At 40.3% G+C, this 18,426-nt stretch overlaps 1 protein-coding gene across 1 annotated transcript in view; it reads right to left on the bottom strand.

The window, feature by feature from the left end:
- LAMA3 (laminin subunit alpha 3) overlaps positions 1-18,426 on the bottom strand; it is a 407,718-nt gene that overhangs the window by 225,930 nt on the left and 163,362 nt on the right. Inside the window, 3 exon segments of the mRNA XM_030188133.1 lie at positions 6,940-7,096; positions 10,875-10,974; positions 13,714-13,819. Of these exon segments, the coding sequence (XP_030043993.1) occupies positions 6,940-7,096; positions 10,875-10,974; positions 13,714-13,819 (363 nt within the window).

Here is an 18,426-nt window from a genome sequence, read left to right as displayed (position 1 = left end):
ATATATAAAAAAAACTCCCCAATTTTATTTTAATAAAGAAATATGCAAAACTTTATGACATCCTAGTCTGTCTATTTTCCTTGCCTCTTAATAGCACTACAAATCTTACTAGATATCTGGTTTTCCCCTCCCTGCAACCATCCTCAATGCATATACATCACTTCTGCTATTTTTCTTACATCTGCTTTGTAGAGCATGTTAAAACCTGACTGCCAAGCTCTGACAGAAAACCTAAGAATTCCCCCTGATAGGCAGCAGTGTAGTCAGTCTGAATAATAATGCTTCTGTTTAATGCCATTACATTAAAGCTAGTCATTTGTGCATCATTTGGTGGGGCAATCTCTTCCAGGAAGTCAGAGAGAAGTACGCAACTAGGTTGTGCTGTAGTCACTGAATGGTTGCAGAAGGCAAGGGGAGGAGTCAGAGCTCAGTTAAGATTGATACCCAGCTGATCTCCAATTAGGAAATTTAGGGGCTTTGTGAAGTAATAGGTGGAGGGTTCAAAGGTAGGGAAGGATGCTGGATGCTGTGGGAGGGGGTGACTATGGGATATTAGGTAAGCGGAGATGCTGGAGCTGGAGGTGGAGCATGGGTGGAACATAGGCAGGGTTGGGGCGGAACTTGGCCCCCCAAACAAAAAGGCATTCTGCTGCCTCTGTATCGCTGACATAAGTGGTTATCCACCAGCTGCTAACCGCACATATTCAGCGGCGGATAACTGGTTAAGCACTATTTAACCATTCAGCATCTGTTCTGACGGGTTAAATAGCACTAAATATTGGGCAGACTGTTTTCTCTGTAGGTTCCTTTAATGAACAGTAAAGGGGGTAATTCTATAAGGAGGATGCCAACATTTAGATTCCTATAAAATACGTAAAAATGACCAGAATACCAGCACATACATGTAAGTATGCAAATACATGCACATATGCCAATATTCTAGCTATGCTGTATTCTATAAAATGGCATCTAAATGCGATGGTGTGTAGCTTGAAGCTGGCCATACTCACTGGTGGAGTTTTGACAGAGCATGGGTGGGGTGCACAGTTACATATGTAAGCTATAGCATACTCTAATTTATGCCTATTTTTTGTAATCTAGGCACAAGCATTTACACCGCTGGTGTCGGCAGTTGTGGCTAAATGATATGTAAGTATTGGTGCTGCTACACCAGTATTCTATAAAGGAAACAGACACCTACTTTTCTTTACACAATAGGTTACAAATAAGCACCTTCTTGGCACCTAAAATTAGCTGCCCCTTTTTAGAATTGCCCTCTCTGAGGACCCTACTTCCCGTTATGGATTACTGCAACATCGTTTACTTGGGGTTACCGAAATATCTGTTCAAAGAGGTCCAAACTGTTCAGAATGTTGCCGTTCGTCTAATTTTTTTCGCTTAAGAAATCAGACAAAATTTGTCAGGCTTCACTGGCTTAGTGTTGAGGCCAGGATCACCTTTAAAGTAGGATGTCTTTTGTGGAAGATTATTCAGGGTTATATATGATTTCCCTTGTGCTTTATTCATTAGTGGGACAATTTTATAATACTCAAAATCTGTTTTCATTTGATTACTCAAGTCCCCAGGGTATTACTTCTAAGAAACATTTCTCAGGTCTATTTGCATATCAGGCTGCTAAATTTTGGGAGTTGTACTGCCTAATTTAAGATTTGTATCTAGTTATGGCTTGTTTAAAAAGAATTCTCACAAATAAACAATCTGCAACGAGTGTGTAGTTATAACAAAGAAACTATCAAACACATCACTCCAATATAGTGTCACACTGGGGATTCAGATCTGAAGGAGCCTGACTTTTATGCTGCACTGTAAATATTACCATCACAGGCTTCCACCACCTTCCGAAAAAAAACACAGAGAAAAACTCCCAGAATGACACTATATTGGAGTGATGTGTTTGATAGTTTCTTTGTTTAAAAAGAGCCTTAAGACCTTATTGTTTAAATAATCATATATATTTGGAATATTTTTTGAATGAGTTAATTTATCATCGTTTCTGTTATATTGTGACATGCTAGGTGAACAGTGTTCTATTGTCTTGCTGTAACCCGCTGTGAACTATTTAATACGGTATTAGTGGGCTGTAACTGTAACTATACACTAGCATAACAGGTGAAATACACACCTACAATTTAAGCACAAACACTTATGCCAGTAGAAATGGCATGAGTGCTCACACCTGAATCCCAGAGATACCCGTGTAACTTACAGTATTCTATAACTTACACACATAAGTTTGAGTCCCGTTCAGACTCTGAACACGTGCTTGCCTACCTGTAAAATACATGCTACGTAAGATAGGTGCATATGTACAGAATAGTACTTAGAACATAAGATCATAAGAGTAGCCATACTAAGTCAGTCCAGTATCCTGCTTCCAACAGTGGCTAATCCAGGTCACAAGTACTTGGCAGAAACCCAAATTGTGGCAACATTCCATGCTACAAATCCCAGGGCAAGCAGTGGCTTCCCCATGTCTCTCTCAATAGCAGACTATGGACTTTTCATCCAGGAATCTTTTTTAACCCAGATACACTAACCACTGTTATCACATCCTCTGGCAAAGAGTTCCAGAGCTTAACTATTCAGTGAGTGAAAAATATATTTCCACCTATTTGTTTTAGAAGTATTTCCATGGAATTTTGGCAAGTGTGTGAGTTGGTGCACACATAAGTATTGCCATACTGGGAAAGACCAAAGGTCCATCAAGCCCAGCATCCTGTTTCCAACAGTGGCCAATCCAGATCACAAATACCTGGCAAGATCCCCAAAAAGTACAAAACATTTTATACTGCTTATCCCAGAAATAGTGGATTTTCCCTAAGTCCATTTAATAACGGTCTATGGACTTTTCCTTTAGGAAGCCATCCAAACCTTTTTTAAACTCCGCTAAGCTAACTGCCCATACCACATTCTCTGGCAACGAATTCCAGAGTTTAATTACACGTTGAACTCTGGAATTCGTTGCCAGAGAATATATATGCTTTTTCTCTAACCATTTATGCATGTAGTTGACATGTAAATGTGAGTATCCATATTATACAATTCCTAAGGGCTAGATTCTATATATGGCACCTAAAAAATCAGTGTGGTAAAGACTTCCACCTAAGCGTATTCTATAAGTGGTTAGGCATGGTATATAGAATACGCTTAAGCATAAATCCTAGTGCTAAAACAATGTGTGGCCATTTAGGCCAATGAAAATGTGGCCTAAATCCCTGCATGTAGAGTTACACGCACTGGGCCATATTGTATAACTGCACGTGTAAATTTTGGAAAACCCATGAAACACCCATTTCCCCACCCATAGCCACACCCCTTTGGAGCTGCATGCATTAGAATTTATGCACAGTTTATTACAGAATACATTTAGTGAGTTGTGCGCATAATTTCAAATTATTGCCAATTGGTGCTCATTATTGCTTGTTAAGTGCTGTTATCATCATTGATTAGCTTGTTAAGCAATTAAGTTACACGCATTACGCCTAGATTTTGGCACGGATCTCTAGGCGTGCTTTGTAAAATCTAGGGGTAAATGTCCACAGCTGAGCACTTAACAAATCTGAGCCTCTGTTTCTACATTTACTAACCCGATTCTAGGTCTCCAGCTGTTCCTCGTAACCTCTGGATCAGTGGAAAGGAGATGGAGAGGAAAATAGGGGAAAGAAAGAGTGATGTAGAAGTGGAGTTACTGAAATTGGACAGAAGGGAAGAAACAGTGTAGAAAGGGACAGAGAACAAGGTGTGGGAAAAAAGCACAGAGGAAGGAAAACAAGGAAAAAGCGGAAATATAGGAATAGCTAAGCAAAGCCAATCAGGTAACTGTAAATTGGAATTCCAGCAAAGCCTCACTTGGCTTAGTCAGGACTAGTGTAAAGGTATAAGGCACCTTCAGCCTTGCACCACCTTGATCAACTCTCAGTCCCCTACAGCCCCCTTGAGACTCTGACAATAAAACTGCAGCACCCCAACTCCACTGCTCCCCAAATGATCCAGTAAAAATGCAAAATTGGACATTATACTTTTAAATATTAAACTTTGTTTCATATATACATATAGAACGAACACATTTTCCAAGAGCCATTTGTTCAGGTAAATGAGAATTACCCACCCTATTGTTATGTTTTGAGTACAGCCGCTCTTTGCTGCCATCCAGAGGCTTTGCTGTAGGTTGCAGCCTATTTTGCCTAGTGGTAAAGTGGGCTCTGCTGGCTTATGGCTCTTCCATGTTAGATATATATGTGGAGGATGGTTTCTAGTTGAACAAGGACCCACAAGACTTTCTTCATTCTTACACAAACTCCCAGAGGCCAAAAATTAGTAAACAGCATCAGCTAATGCCTTGAGCTGACAGGCTGGTGTTGCCTGCACCACAGTCCCCAGTGAAGGATGGGTGTGAAAGAATCCCTTTTTCTTGTTAAACTTTGCAAAAGAAAAACATACTGCTTCTGATGAGGAGATGAAACAATCAGGATGAGAGAAATTTCATCTTCTCTATGGTCTGATGTGGGACAAAGCAATAAGAGGAACGGGCTTTTGTCTTTAGATACCATTTACAACACTGAATTTCCTTGTTTAGACTCTATGAAATGCTTTTTAGCCCTGAGAATGATTTCCATTGGCCACAGCCTAGGAGACAGTAGCTTTGTATCTTCACAAATACCATCACATTCAGAAGATCTAGTAGGGACAAGTGTGACAGTATCCTTGCACAGTTTTACTTAACTGTTGGCTGAAAGGAACTTAAGAAATGGTCATCATTTGGGGGGGTCAATATTCAGTCTGTTGTGATGAGCATTTTTTTAAATGCTGACTATTGCCGGCAAAGTTAGACTTGGATATTCAATGCTGGGCCATGTCTGGGCAACAGCATTGAATATCCTAGTTAGCCACGATACCTGGAAGTTATGAGAGTATGGCCGATATTTGGTGCTGTATCCACATAGTTAACTGGGGAAAGTTTAGGGCTGCTATTTACACGGTCCTACTTAACCAGTTAACTATGCGAATACTGGCACTGAATACTGCCAGTGCCCACATAACTGAGGATTGCCCCGACTTCACCCTCGGACCGCCCCTCAACCGGCCAGTTTCACTATGGCTGGTTAAAGGTGAAATTCAACAGCTCTTGCTGGTTAAGTGCCGCTGAACATTGGTGGACGGCCAGCTCAGTGGGGCTGAACTGGGCAGGAGCCTCTCCTACCTGGTCAAACCCTTTAGAATATTTACCCTGTTCTGTTCACTCACACTCATAACCTCTGTCTTATGAACTACTGAAAAAAACTGTTACAGTTTGCAAACTACTGATATTGTGAAATTACCAGGAACAGGCAAATTTCTATGCTTGTTTGTAACAAACTGTGCTGCTTAATTTGTAACGTACTGTGCATATATGTGTTTATTACAATTCAGAAAGGAACAGTGCTGGAGTGAGATATTTGAGTTTATTCATACACGTGTGTGCCAATTTAGAGGCACTTATGTGCACAAGGCACATATAACTTCTACTACTACTACTACTATTTAACATTTCTAAAGCCCTACTAGGGATACGCAGCGCTGTACAATTTAACATAGAAGGACAGCCCCTGCTCAGAGAGCTTACAATCTAAAGGACAAATGTACAGTCAGTATAGATGTACTATATGCCTACTTATAGCATTGCCTCAAAGACAGCTAAATGGGAAAAGGAGAAAGAATTAAACTATAGGACCAGAGGGATAAATGTATTAAAATCCAATGTGCCCAATTTCCCTCCTGTTACATACATAGAGCCCACTTGCAGAAGTGCCAGCTCACCCAATTCCAGAAAGACATTTTTACCGGTCTTGCTTTTGAACTTATATTTCAAAGCAGTGTGGGATTTATAGTCCCTGATTCTATCCATTGAAATCAGTTCTGAAGGTCCCTTAAAGCATCATGATGGAGTAGTCAAAAATGCAGGACAGGCCTAAAATCTTCTTCCCAGAACTTAGAAGCTTCACACTTTATCTCAGGCTTTTTCTATGCGTCTTTGTAACTAAGGGCCCCTCCACATTTTCCCCTTTTGTTTTTTATAATTCAATCCCTGTTTTGGCCTTTACGACCTTCTATAGGACCATTCTATGAAGAAATAGTTTCTAATGTTATATGGGTGTCTGTCCCCTTTTGGACTCATAGAATGACCTGTTCTTCTAGAACTTTCTTTCCACTAAAAATTATTTTTTTCCTCTATGTTATTTATAACCTTTGAAGCATCTGAAGCTTTCTATCATATCCCTCCCACCCCCAGTACATATATTTAGGGAGTTGTTGATATAAATGCTGTACTACGTTGGTCATTCCTCTTTAATCTATATCTTTTTGGAGTCATTGGAGCTGACTCTGTGGGTGCTTGAGCACCCCCAATATTGAGAAAACTCCTTGTATGTGTCCAGGGATGGGTCATTTCCATTGGGCTTAGCACCCCCAATAATTTTGAAAAGTTGGCTCCTATGTTTGGAGTTATGTCCTTCAGAACTGGACAAAATACTAATCAAAGACTTTCACAGATGTATTATCAACTACTTTTTCCTACTGGTGATATTTTCCCACCATATACTTCAGCATTCCTCTGGCTTTTGTCACTGCCATGTCACACTATTTTATACAATGGAGTCACAAGAATTTAAGGAACAGCTGACACAGACCTATACAAAAATTATACTTGATTACCTTCTTTGTGGGAAAAATCAAAATATCAGTGTTAGCAATCAACTGGTCCTAAAACATGTTCTGCATTTATTAACAGAGAATTCTTTCAGAAGTGGTTCCAAATAGAGATTTCCAATGACAACAACAACAACAACAACAAAACAAACAAACAATAAGTTATTAAAAGCATAAAAATGAAATAAAATCATTTTCTCATACTCCACATTCAGTGTTCAGTGCGATACCTACTTGTACTGGAGTCATCTGTGCATATCCTCTCCAGCTGAAGCCTGGAAATTCCAGGGGGTCATAGCCAAATCTTACTCCTCTACCACTTGGTGTTGTGCCATCCTCGATCTCAAACTTCATGTGATGCAAGTCTGGGAAGAAGTAGTTCTTTTCTGGTCTTTAAAACATAAAAGAAAAACAAATGATGAAGCACTTCAGTTCTACGGAAAGACCAGTTTCTTCCTTGGGCAGTGAACAAGTACAATGAAAACTAGGAACAATTTTGGGCTGCTGGAAAGAATTTCACTGTTGGCTGCCATGGCCTTGTAGTTGTATTGGGGAGAGGGAGGAAGAAGCATTATATAGGATTACTATATTGTTTGTAACACCCCTAGTTTGTGAAGACACCATGCATGGCAAGCCATGAGATTTTGTGGTGCCATCTGATGTCAATGTAAAACTGGCAACTGAAATGCGCTATAGTATCAATATTTTCCACTGCATGAGGAAATTATATTTTTGGACTGTTTGAACTATTCCCAGGCATGTCCACTCTTTTGCAGATCTCAGAATCATCTCCAAAAAAGAGAACCTTGTTCTTCTAACCCCTCTATAATTATGACTTCTGGTTTTTAGGCTTAACTGACAAACACCAATACAAAGAAACCCTGAAGCAGAAAAAAAAAAAAAGAAATGGGTGTCTTATTGGATAAACACTGGAAAAAATCATCACTTTCCCTAGTACTGCCACCCTTGTATCCTCCACTCAGTGTTTCTACTGTTTCTGTGCTGACTGCTAAATGACACAAACATACATATTTGATTCAGCTGGAAGAAGTACTCAGCAAATACCTGTGGCATGAAAAGGATATTAAAGATTGATATTTTGTACCGTCTAACAACCCCTAACTGGCTGGAAAATAAACACCTAAATTGACAAATACCTAAGCACAGAAATCCTATTTATAACATTACTTATAAATATATTAAAGAGAGCCGACTTCAACATCGATCCTTGATGCACTTTACTCATCACCTTTCTTTATTCAGTCAACTCTATTATTGTCGCTCCTTCAAACAAATTCTAACACAATGCATCATTTTAGGTCACACCTCTAGACTGTCTATTGCTCTACCTCATGTGAAACAGACCAGAGTTTACCTGAAATCCATCCAGTGCCCATACCTGATCTAATTCTCTGGCCATCCAATTGAAGAAATCGACCAGACTTGTCTGATACAATCTCTCTCAGGTAAAACCCTGCTTCCTCAGATACCACCAGGCGCTAGATTCAAGATGGTTTGCTATCTTTTCTTACCTAACGCCATTGACTGTTCCAACATTGAAGTCTAGCTAAATTAATCCTCAATGTCCTCCCTATTGCCACTTTTATAACAAGAGACAACACATATCTGTTTCCAGCCCCGTGGAACCACTCCCATTTCTAAGGATCTAATGAGCACAACACTCCACTAGAACCTCTCTGATTTCCTTTAAAATCTTAAGAGGTATCATAACTAGCTTTTTGACTTCAGCCACTTTCACTTTTTTCTGGTTCAATACAAACACACTTCCATAAATGATGTGGAAACTTGCCCACCATTGAATGTACCCCTGTCAACAATCAGATGACCTTTTTCAATTCAGTCTTCATTGAATACCAGATCAAAGTATTTGTTTGGCATGTCTGCTTTTAATTTGTCCATCTCCACACATTCATCCTTGTACCCATTCAATTTTATAAGTCTAGCTCTGCCCTTTTATACTTTCACCAATATACCTGAAATCTTGTTGTCTCATTTTAACTTTCATTGCCGCCTTTTCCCCCGCACTTGTGATTTTGCCATCCTGACTTCTTTCCCCTCCTCCCTTCCATGTTACCAGATTTCATTCCCCTGACCTCTCTTTCTGAGGTAGTTTGTATGGTATGAATGCTGATTTGTTTACTCTTGTTGCCTTTTTTCCAATCTCTTTTGAAAACAATAACAGTCACTATTTTCTCTTACTTGTATATGCTCTTTCTGGTTGCTCTTTCTATAGGTCTCTCCAGCAATGTCTCCAAATGTGTTAGTTTGGCACATGCAAATCTATATTGACTGTTTAACTTGCTAAAATCTTCTGATGCCACCATAAATAGCAGGCTATCCAAACTGTATAACTACTAAAACTATTACTCTTATTTAACTTCATATACTGATTAAATAGTAATGTGGAGGAAAAGACTTCCATCACTAGTCTAGAAACCCTCCATCTCCTTTATTATAGTCCTTTTCTTCTTTATCATTTTTTAAAATTCTTTTTGTAAAAATTACAATCTTAGAGTATTGCTTCTTGAGAAGAGTGACAACTTAGCTTTATCGAATTGGCTCAATAGAGCCTCTCCATTTCACAAATATTGTTTCGTCAGGAGCTGCTGAAATATATAGCGCCAAGATTATTCCATCATTTTTCTCTGTTGTTTCTCTCACAAGTGCTACTGTGCTGCCGTTTATCTGAATATAATAAAGAAGGTGGAGGTTTTTTAGACTCGTGATGGAAAGATTCAGTAACCTTAACGTACTGATAAAACACTGAAGTCTTTCCCTCCACATTACTATTTAATCATTATGGGGCCCTTTTACTAAGCCACGTAGGCACATACATGCATCCTATGCACATCAATTTTGAATTACCGCCCAGCTACCGCGTGGCCCGGGCGGTAATTTCATTTTTGACGCACATCCGCTACATGCACCGGAAAATATTTTTTATTTTCCGGCACGCGGCACTAACCGGGTGGTAATTGACTTTGTACATGAACTGACAATTACCGCCCGGTTAACATGTGAGACCTTACTACTAAGTCAATGGGTAGCGGTAAGGTCTCAGGCCCAAAATAGACATGCGCCAATTTTCATTTCGCCACATGTCTGTTTTAGGCCAAAAAAGGCCTTTTTTTCGCAGATGCGTTGAAAAATGGACCTGTGTGCGCCCAATACATGCGTCTACACCAGCGCAGGCCATTTTTCAGCGTACCTTAGTAAAAGGACTCCTATATAAATATAAGTAAGAGTAATAGATTTAGTAGTTATACAGTTTGGGTACCATGGATACCAGTTTGGATACATTCCTGTCATGGTATGTGCTATTTAGTTTGGCACATACCATGACAGGAATAAACCTCACTCCTAAGCCAGTTTATGTGGAGTATGATCTCGTTCTCTCAAATTTACTACTAATGCTCGCTATAGTACTTGCATTGCACCAAAAAGAGCTTCCTCTGAAGTTCATACAATGATACATGTATGGTGAACTTATCCAGGTGTGCTTGGAAATTCTCTTTAATCAGGCCTATGGCTCCCAAAATGATGGGTAATTTTCTGTATCCTTCTGCCACAGTTTCGTGGTCTCTGACTGCATTTATTGGTACTTGAGGATCTTTTCTCTCTCTCTCTCTGCATGATTCAAGGAGTAATCAGTTGAAATTGTTACTTCTATTAGCAATGCTGTACTTGTATTTTTCTCCTTTCCCATGATGTCTGGCTTTTTTGCATCAAGAGTTTTATCGGCAGCACTGCCTGGTTAAGTACCGCTGAACATTGGTGGACGGCCAGGCCAGTGGGGTTCAACTGGGCAAGGAGCCTCTCCTACCTGGTCAAACCCTTTTGAATATCGACCTTGTTCTGTTCACTCGCATTCATAACTCCTGATTTATGAGCTACTAAAAAAACTGTTACAGTTTGCAAACTACTGATATTGTAAAATTATCAGAAACACAGTATCAGTTGGAATGGGAATGCCCTTTTAGATTAACACAATGTTATTTCACTCTTATATCCTTTGACTCTACCAGCACCTTCTTAAAGTTCTTCCCCATTTTACCAGAATTTATGTTTTTTTTTTTTTTAATAAACTACCTTCCTATTGTAAAATCCCCACTGAGAAAATGCTGTATAGACTTCACAGTGTGACTTACTGGTTACAGGTTCGGCCCACGATATGCTGCCTGCAGCGACAGGATCCCAATGGCTCCTCACACACTGGACTGAGAGATCCCCCCACATCACACTGGCAGCCTGTCAAGCAATCACATTAGCAAGACACGTATCAAGAAATTCCAGAAAACATTCCCAGAGTGCATATGGCACTCTCAGTGCTTAAGTTCAAAATAATAGCAACAGAAATATTTTACATACAAAAATCATACATTAAATATCAGACTATAGGATTCTATACTTGTACCCTATTTATACTATTTTATGAAGTATCTTTGTCAATCCAACTATAATTTATTTATTTGTTGCATTTGTATCTCACATTTTCCCACCTCTTTGCAGGCTCAATGTGGCTTACAATACATGATGAATAGTGGAAATGAGAAGAGAGTAGGCAATTGGTATTACAGAAGGATTTTTGGTTACATGATAATGATAAAGCATAATAGTGAAATAACAAGAAAACATTTTAAGATAATTCTGGGTACATGTGGAGGATTTCACATGTGATGATCTTAGTGATATGTCTTGTTGAAGAAATGAGTTTTCAGTAGTTCGCGGAAGCCGGTTAGTTCGTAGATCGTTTTTAGGTTGCGCGGTAGCACGTTCCAGAATTGTGTGCTCATATAGGAAAAGGTTGATGCATGCATTAGTTTATATTTTAGACCTTTACAGTTGGGGAAATGAAGATTAAGGAATGTGCGAGATGATTTTTTAGCATTCCTGGGTGGTAGGTCTATCAGGTCTGACATGTAGGCTGGGGCATCACCATAGATGATTTTGTGAACTAGGGTGCACACCTTGAACGCAATACGTTCTTTGAGTGGGAGCCAGTGTAGTTTCTCTCGTAGGGGTTTAGCACTTTCATATTTTGATTTCCCGAATATGAGTCTAGCTGCAGTGTTCTGGGCTGGAGGAGGAAGCAAATGGGAGCAGTTTTGGAACCCTAACCCCTAATAATAAAAATGAATTTTTATTCTGGAAATTCCACTAAGTAGAACAGTGCAGATTACAATGAAGAAGATTAGTCAAAATGCTTGGGGCTAGATTCAGTGAATGGTGTTGAAAGTTAGGCACCTGACAAATCCATGCTGAAATCACATTCTATAAAGGTGCGTGTTTTTGACACACACACTGAGGCTCCCTTTTACCGCAGGGGGTAAAAGGCTGTCCATTTTTGACAAAAAAGAAATGGCTGTGCGGTAAGTGAACCACTTACCGCACAGCCATTTCGGTGGGGAGCCCTTACTGCCACCCATTGAGATGGCAGTGGGAGCTTCCAAGCTAACCTGGTGGTAACCAGGCAGTATACAGCGCTGCCCGATTACCGCCAATGAAATTCCAGCATTATAAAAATAAAAAAAAAATCATATAGCGGTAGCCCAGCAGTAGTTCCAGATTGGCTCACGGCAAGCCTATTGCCCTGTACTAATCCTTTATTAAAAGGGCCCCTAAGTAATTACGATGCACACACATCTCAGGATCATACCCAATATGTGGCAACCTGTATAGAATCTGGAGATTGGAATTAAAGGACCATGGATTTGATATACTGTCTGTCTGTGGTACAACCAAAGGAGTTTATGTATATTTTTTTTATAAAGGTAATGTGTCTGTCCCTAGTGGGTTCACAATTTAAGTTTTTGTACCTTGGGCAATGGAGGGTTAAGTGACTTGGACAGGGACATTTGATCTGTTTTCTGATTGTTTTCATGATTTTCAGACCTGCTTTCATTTCATTTCAGAACACACATTAGACCTTTTTAACTAATTCAGATTGATGTTATAAGTTAGTGGACATTAAATTGATTTTGCATCCTAATGCAGTTGTTTACTAACAGCATGTGCTAAGGTCATTACCACATGTTATGTACCTTAGGACCCACTGCATAAAACATGGCTTGCAATAAGTAATACAATAAATAATGCCTAACCCCCAAATTCTGTATATGACACCTAGATGTACGTGCATTAAATTGGGTGTGGCTCAATTTACCCAGATAACTTAATTGAATAATGAACCAATCAGTACTGATAATTGAATAGCAAGCAATCAGCAACACTAATTGGAATTAATTGGGAGTTAGGCGCACATCGTATATGCGCCTATGATGTTATGTACAGATCCAGTGTGTGCTTTACTTCAATCCTGCATAACTATAGGGGCATGGTTAGGGGGCATTCCCTCAATTTGCATGTATACATATATAATCATGCCTAAATGTAGGTGTCTTCATTTTGGCCTGGTCATAGCAGGTGTAATTCCAGATGCCTGCACTTAGGTGCAGTTTTGCGCTACGTACCATTCTATAAAGGACGCATACCCCTTATAGAATCACGCTAAGTGCATTTTTTTGGCGCCATAAATAAAATTTGGCCCTTAGAGTGCATTAACTATTAGGAAATGACCCCATTAGTGAATGCAAAATATTTTAAGGCATGCTAATGAATGCACATCGCTAGTTTGCACATCATTATTGTACTGATTAATTTTGCATCTTGTAGAAGTGAGGAGTCACCTAATGGTTAGAGCAACTTGGAAATCAGAAGGCCCAGGTTCAATCCCACGGCGGCTCCTTGTGACCCTGGACAAGTCACTTAACCCTCCATTGCCTTGGGATGACTGAGGACACTGCTGACAGCCCACCTCACACATAGACTGCCATGGAAACTGTCACACTTGTAGCAGTCCCCATAAGTTGTTCTCAACTTGGTGCTTGTCTGCAGGAGGATATCCCATGCCATAGCTGATATTTCTCTGCTGACTAGAGCTGCTTAAGAGTTGGTAACCAGTCTTCAGTTTTAATGCATGCATAGTACCTTGACACCCAAAGTAATTCCTGGCTTCCAGAGCAAAGTAGCCATCATTGCAGGTGGCACAGGACTCGCCACAGACATTAGGTTTGCAGTGACACTGACCGTCCTTCTGGAAACAAAAATGCACAGGTAGAGTACATTGGGTTACTTTATAATGCTCTTATAGCACCTGTAAGGTCTAAGAAACTTCCTTGCAGAGTTTGCAAGTCTTTAGGCACAGAGGGCTGTGAATACCCAAATAACAGAAAAGAAAACAAGGCAGTTGAACTGAAGGCTAATAGTTACAGCCCAGGATTGAGAGAAAGGATTCCTGAGTTCACATCCCTTCTCCAATACTCTGTGTATGATTTTCAGCAAACCTGTCAATTATTCCTCTCTCCTCAGGTTCAAAGTGAATTGTAATCTCTTTGCAGCAATGTACATTGCAATCAAAAATACTATCTGTATCTGTGTACAATTCCATGATATAAATTACTATTATCATGAATAGTACAGGGCATAACAAATGTATACAGTGTGTGCAGAGACATACAATGCACAGCCCATACATCTTAGAACAGTGGTCTCCAACTTTTTTCATGTACAAGGCTACAATGTGAATATGAGAAAGCTCTGAGGGCCGCCAAAATATTTTGAGCTTACACATTTAAACCTATATTAGTTAAATGCTACTAATTTGTAAACTGCCTTGTTCAGATAAGCTATTAAACATTAATACTAATATTGAATCTACAACACATCAAGGATATATTTTAAAAAATCACTTTAGTTGGTCTTGTCAACAGTAGCAGATATCATTAATGAGACACCTGAGTAACACACTTAAGAGATTGTTTGCAGTTACTATATCAAGTAATTATTAAACATGAATTATTGATTCTACAACTCAGACAGGATATATTTAAACTCACTTAACTGTGGCTTGTCAACTGTAGCAAATATCATTAATGAGACAACTGTGACTGCATGTTGTTTACCAGTGTAGCAAATTGTGGTTCATAATTTTGTCTTGCACATTTGTGACAAATTTAAGAGATTATTTGCAGTTAGTCTGTTCCTCAGAACATAAGAGTAGCCATACTGGGTCAGACCAATATATGATGCCACTCAGGGATCCCATGATGAAGCTAACGCAAAACCCAGGTCTGTGTAGGGATCCGATCTGGATGGGATCATATAGTTTATATCACTAGTATTCACATTGTGGAGTAATGCATGATGAGAATTAATGAAAGATTTTTGGTGAGAAAGATGGCTGATCCATCACAAGCACTACTTTAAGGTGGAAGATTTACCAGCAAGGTTGAATCCAGATAAGTACTCCTTTTTGGATATAAATGGTTTTTGGAGCTTTATAAGATTGCTGGATAATTGTTTTGGGAACATTAATGTGCTGTGATAGTTCTCCTATCTAATCTCATTGTACCATGAGATTAGATATGAGCACATTATTTATTTATTTATTTATGATATTTATACCTCACTTTATCCCAAACTGACTCGGGGTCAAAGTGGTTTACAAGCAATAAAGAGCACTGAGTAACAATAAAAGGTTAACAGTAAGCATAGATTATTAAATCACATCAAAAGACATAGATTATTACTATCAGAGAAGCATTGAAGACAGATAATATCACTAATAGTTGAATCATATTTTGTCATTATTAAAACCAGTATTCATTAAGAATATTTTCAGCATTTTGCAGAAAGACATATAGGAGCTCATTTTTGAAAGAGAAAAACGTCCAAAGAGTGTAATCGAACAAAAGAAAAAAACACTTTAAATCACTAGTACGTCTACATTAGAACATTTCCAGAGGGGGTGTTTTGAAGGCGTGTTTTGGGCGGTCTTACAGAATGAAAGTCTCCAGCCCATAGCAGATAGCGAAATGGTTTCTCAGTGGCAGAAAGAACAATATCCATCATTAGACCTAATATAAAAGCATCTAGAGTAAGAGCAAAGCTGTCTTTAGACCCATTTGCAAATTTGAGGAGTTGGAGAGTGGAGGACATGATATTTTTAAGGAAAGTTGAGAGTTCCTGAGTGCTGTGTTACCGTTGGCCTGCTTGCCCTAATCTGAACCTTGCTCCCTTCAAATTTCCCTCCTTGCTTCCTCTCTGTCTCTCCCCCCATCCCCCAGCCAGGGTCTTGCCCATACCTGCCAGCACCCCCACCAGCCATACCCATCCCTTCTCCTGTATCTACCCCCTTACCTGCTTGTCCTCTGTCTTGCAGTGTTCCTCTGTTTGTCCAGTCCCAGTTTGCCCCTGTGCTTTGTGCTGCTGCTGTGTGTGAAGATCGCTTGTTGGTGTTGGGAGAGTGAGTGATTGCTGCTGTGTCTGTGTATCAGGAGTGTTTGCTGGTGGTGGGAGAGTGAGTGCTGGACGTTGTCTGTTGGTGGAGGGACTCACTACACTCTCTAGGTGCAATAGGTGGAGGTGCACATAGTCCTTAGTTTGGAATAAGTCAGTTACACCTGTGGTGGTGAGAAATGCTGGCACTGTATACACTGGTGGCTCAGGGTTTGATGGAGGTGGAAGAGGGTTTGGAGGAGAGACACCGCAGGAGATATCCCTGTTCCCATGTACTTAGGCCTCATTCTAGTTTCTTAGATCTCACCGATGCCCAATGCCTTACCAGTTACCAGTTTGACAGGGATACCATCCAACACTTTTGTGACCAGCTCCAACTCTTTCTACAGCCCAGAACCCGTAGGAACAATTCTATCCCTGTCCACTTGAAGGTCACTGTCTCCCTCGTTTTTCTGGTCACTGGTAACTTTCCAGTCTGTATTAGCTGTGAACGTGGGCCTTTCTGGCCTGCCAGTTTCAATTTCCTCACCCAGTTCCTTGCTGCCTTCCTCACCCACACCTCAGACTACATCACCTTCCCCGCTAACCCCCAGGCCCTGCAGAATAGCATGGCTCAGTTCTATACCATAACAAGCTTTCCCTTGGTCATTTGCGTCATTGACTGCATACATGTCACACTCCACCGCCCCCCCCCCCACCCGGGTACAGGAGGCCACCTATAGGAATAGAAAAGCATTCCACTCCATGAATATGCAAGTTGTATGTGACACCTAGGGAGAGACTGTGGACGTGCGTGCCTGATACCCAGGTTCGACCCATGACGCCTACATACTACAGCATTCTGGAATCTACAGCAGATTCATCTGAGGAGAGAACACCAGTGGTTGGCTCCTAGGTAAGCACAACCCCTTACCACTCCAACCACAAACCCTCAGCACTGCCTCCCTCCAAATGTCACATCCTACAAGTCCTACTCCACCTCCTCAAGGCACCCAGACCAATGTATACACACCCATGTCTCTCATTCTGCTTCCCCCCATAGGTGACAGAGGATACCCACAGTGGACCTGGCTCATGACCCCACTAGTGCACCCCCAAACTGGAAGCCAAGCATAAACAAACAGATGCATATTTGACAGAAGGAGAGAAAGAGTCCCTTTTCTGCTCCTTATTTGGGCTCTTCTTCTTCCTAGCTCATATGGTTACACCATCCAAGGTGAGGCTATAAACAGTCACTCCTCTTGACAATGCTTCCAAATCATGATGGCACTTCTGAAGTCCCATCTTTATGCAAATGCAGACTTTGTGCATTCTGATGCTTTTACCCAGATTCCACGTGGTAGTGTAGATCCTCAGTAATGGGTGATTTTCTGGAAATCTTCAAAGATACTTGTCTTCATAGAGTTTCTCCAATAGCTATAAAAGAAGCTACTCATCTCTGTGGGTCTGCATATAATACATCAAATTCAACAGGAGATAGGGAAAGGTCATTCTAAAATGCTCCCTCACATATTTCCTGACCATATGTTCCAGATCTTCTCAGGGCACACCACATTTGGTCTTTTAATTCAGGTAATATTTCCCTATTCAGTAAATCCTCTGGCCCAAATAGATGAGATGTTGGATGGTCTCTTCCCTTGACCTTTTGTTTGGAGCAGCTGCTCACTGACCCTCCCTTGCCCAACAGAGAGTCAGCATATTCATTAGTTGCAGTCACTCTTAGGGGTCGTTAATCAGATGGTGGTGCTTAGCGTTTTGCTGACTACCACCGGTGTTATTCCCAGATATTCAATGCCAGGCCCTGTCCAGGCTTCAGCATTGAATATCCAGTTTTACAGAGCTGGCTAATGCATAGCCAGCTGAGTCTGATACTACTACTACTACTTAACTCAGCATTTAACCAACTATAGGTTACCGCATAAAAATAGGACAACCTTTTATACAGTCCCATTTATGTGGTTAATCTGGCTGCCACCTGAACGCCCCAAAATAGCTGATTTTCAGTCCGGTGCTAAACAGTTATTTTTAGCGATGCTAACCAGTTAAGTGTCGCTGAAAATACCAGGTTAGCCCCAAATATTTATTTATTTGAATTTTGCTCACACCTTTTTCAGTAGTAGCTCAAGGTGAGTTACATTCAGGTACACTGGATATTTAGCCAATTTAACTGGCCAGGAGCCATTTCTTGCTAGTTAAGTTGTGTTGAATATTGACCCCTAAGTGCAATTAGTCTTGCATAGTCTTTAATCATAGGAATCCCTTTCAAGGGTTTCTGGATGTAGTCTGATACAGGAGTTACCCTTGACTGAGGCATTCTTTGTACTATCCCTTGGGACATCCAATTCTTCCTCAGCCACCATGCAGCCTCCCTATTTTAACTGTTGCAGCACCATGGAAAGAATT

This window comes from Microcaecilia unicolor, chromosome 1 (genome assembly GCF_901765095.1).
Source record: "Microcaecilia unicolor chromosome 1, aMicUni1.1, whole genome shotgun sequence".
NCBI lineage: Eukaryota > Metazoa > Chordata > Amphibia > Gymnophiona > Siphonopidae > Microcaecilia > Microcaecilia unicolor.
The sequence above is the reverse complement of the archived record's forward strand: the minus strand, read 5'-3'. Positions and strand labels throughout refer to the sequence as shown.